The sequence below is a fragment of the Apis dorsata genome, unplaced genomic scaffold (assembly GCF_000469605.1).
Source record: "Apis dorsata unplaced genomic scaffold, Apis dorsata 1.3 scaffold_374, whole genome shotgun sequence".
Taxonomy (NCBI): domain Eukaryota; kingdom Metazoa; phylum Arthropoda; class Insecta; order Hymenoptera; family Apidae; genus Apis; species Apis dorsata.
This window is the reverse complement of record NW_006263637.1, coordinates 190,621-193,084: the sequence shown is the minus strand read 5'-3', so window position 1 is coordinate 193,084 and position 2,464 is coordinate 190,621. Positions and strand designations below refer to the sequence as shown.

The window sequence follows — 2,464 nt, the reverse complement described above, 5'->3', positions numbered from 1 at the left end:
TTACTCGAATAAAGGTACATAATTTATCGTTCGAAGCGTAATAATAATTGGAAATAATTGTTGTAATGGCAAATGAGATTATTCGAATAAAGTACTTGGATAATTTATCCAAGCAAAGCGTAATAATAATTGGAAATAATTATTGTAATGGCAAATGAGATTATACGAGAAGTAAATCTATAATAATTATTTAAAGTAATTTTATTCGAAATTCTTAATTAACTTCTTTATTAATTGGTTATCTTTTTAATGAATTAATGTTTAACTCTAGATAAAAATTCAATCAGATCCGTATTTTTTCTATGAGATTTCTTTTCTCTCAGTGATGGGGAAAATTTAATAATTTCAGAATTTACTCGAATAAAGAATTTACTTGAATATTTATCAAGTTCAAAGTAATGATAATTGGAAATAATTATTGTAATGTCAAATGGATCAATTATATTTATTCGAAATTTTTAACTAGTTAATGCCTTTGGATACAGATTTTGGATTAGTATATGTAACAAATACTATGGTAGTAGAGATAAAAATACGTGTGAAAATAGACGTTTCCCTCTAAATTAACCAATCAGATCTGTATTTCTTCCACGAGACTTTTTTCCTCTCAGTGATGGGGAAAATTTAATAATTGAAGTTACTTTGATAATTTATTCGAAACGTAATAATAATTGGAAATTCAAGCATTTTAATAAATAATTACTTAAAAGTAACTTTATTCCCAATTTTTAACTAGTTAATAATCCAACTCTGAATAAAGATCGTCGATTTTAGATTAATATACATGACGAAAATAATACTATTGAAAATAATTATTGTAATGTTACACGAGAAACGGATCAATCGTAACAATTACTTAAAATAACTTTACTCGAAATTTTTAACAAATTAACTTTTTCCACAATTAACAATAATCCTCGTTTTGTACGATAAAGAACTCCATTCATGTTCGAATTCCACCTCACACGTTCTCGTTTTATTCCATACAATAATGCAATAATCAAAATCTTGCTCCTCCCCCAACACCTCACCTAATGGAACTAAACGGCTAATTCGTCTCCTCGACAATTGGAGTAAAGCTTGACGATTAACGAGACGTGATTTCGCCTTCACGCTTTTTAGAGAAACTCGCGTTAATGACGGTCTCTCGCGAGTTAAAGAACGGCGATACGCTAAAGATCCCGTTTAGTCGAGCAACGCCATGAATCGTCGAACGTCGAGCAAAGCGCGACTCTTACTCCTTCTCGCCTTGCTTCTGAACGCCACCTTCTCGACTCTCGAAACACCAAACATAACTCGAAACGAGGGACGTGCGACTCCTGTCCACGAGTCGCTCGAGAAATCCTCCTCCTCCTCCTCTTCCTCCTCTTCGGTGGAAATGGAGGAGGATCGACTCCTTTCGGAAAATTCCATCACAACGACGATGGAAACGTATCGAAAATTACCCGTCAACGAGAAGAACGTCACCAAGGAAGAATTTCGACCGAGCTTTCATCTGGGCGAGATCAAAGAGTCGAGAATCGACAACCCCTTCAACGCTCCACGCCACTTCAATATGGACGATGGAGGGGCGACGAGGGACGAATCGTACGACGAGCGATCGAAGCGCCTCCAAGTGGTGTTCGGTCGAAACACCGGCGAAAATTTACACCACGANCCGTTGGATCGTTGGGAGAGGAGGGGAGGAGCGACGGAGCGCGAAAGGATCGCGTCACGTTCCGTGACGCAGCGTACGAGCTTCCTGGATACGACACCCCGTCCAAGGAGCAGCACACGTTCCATCAACGGTTGCCCAGCAGGGAGGAAGACGGGGCCACGCAATCGTTCGAGCCGCAGGATCAACAGATTTTCGAGCACGGGGTGGCGAGTTACGTTTGGGGGAAACCGTCCAAGTTTCAGGGCGACTCGTTGAAACCAGAGATCGCGATCCACTCGAACGACCCGTTCCTCCATTCGACGGTGTTTCACGATCGTCCGATTCAGCAATCGAGCTCGTACGATTTTCAGAAGCCGAGCGACGGATTGGTTTACGTCCAAGAATCCTCGTTCACCAGGACCAAAAAATTTCCTTACGGTTCGATTTATCAGCCGCACGTCGGATATCAACAACAGATCGAAGTCGTCAACGATTTGCGTCCATCTTATCCCGTTAAGAAAAGGTATTATACTCTCTCTTTCTTGCTCTCTCGCTATCTATCTATCTATCTATCTCTTTTTTATCCATTCTTCGCAGCAATATAATTTTCAATATCTTCGACCGTGTCTTCCATCACAGGGGATCACCCTGGACGAAGATCCTCCACTTGATCGGCACGATTCTGCCGCTGGGCCTGCTCATAGCCGCCCTCACACCGAACGTGGTCAAGGTTGACAACGCTACGTGAGTGTCCACTTTCCTTTATTAAACGAATAACCGTAATTCTAACCGCGATATCCGAATAAATATCCCAGCCAGCCCAATATC

The 2,464-nt window shown here is 40.5% G+C and overlaps 1 protein-coding gene across 1 annotated transcript in view; it reads left to right on the top strand.

Annotated features, from left to right (window-relative positions):
* Nucleotides 1-1,186: 1,186 nt before the first annotated feature.
* Nucleotides 1,187-2,464, top strand: part of LOC102673468 — a 2,613-nt gene continuing 1,335 nt past the window's right edge. The window contains 5 exon segments of the mRNA XM_031511971.1: nucleotides 1,187-1,618; nucleotides 1,621-1,710; nucleotides 1,771-2,159; nucleotides 2,276-2,380; nucleotides 2,452-2,458. Of these exon segments, the coding sequence (XP_031367831.1) occupies nucleotides 1,202-1,618; nucleotides 1,621-1,710; nucleotides 1,771-2,159; nucleotides 2,276-2,380; nucleotides 2,452-2,458 (1,008 nt within the window). The 5' untranslated portion in view covers nucleotides 1,187-1,201.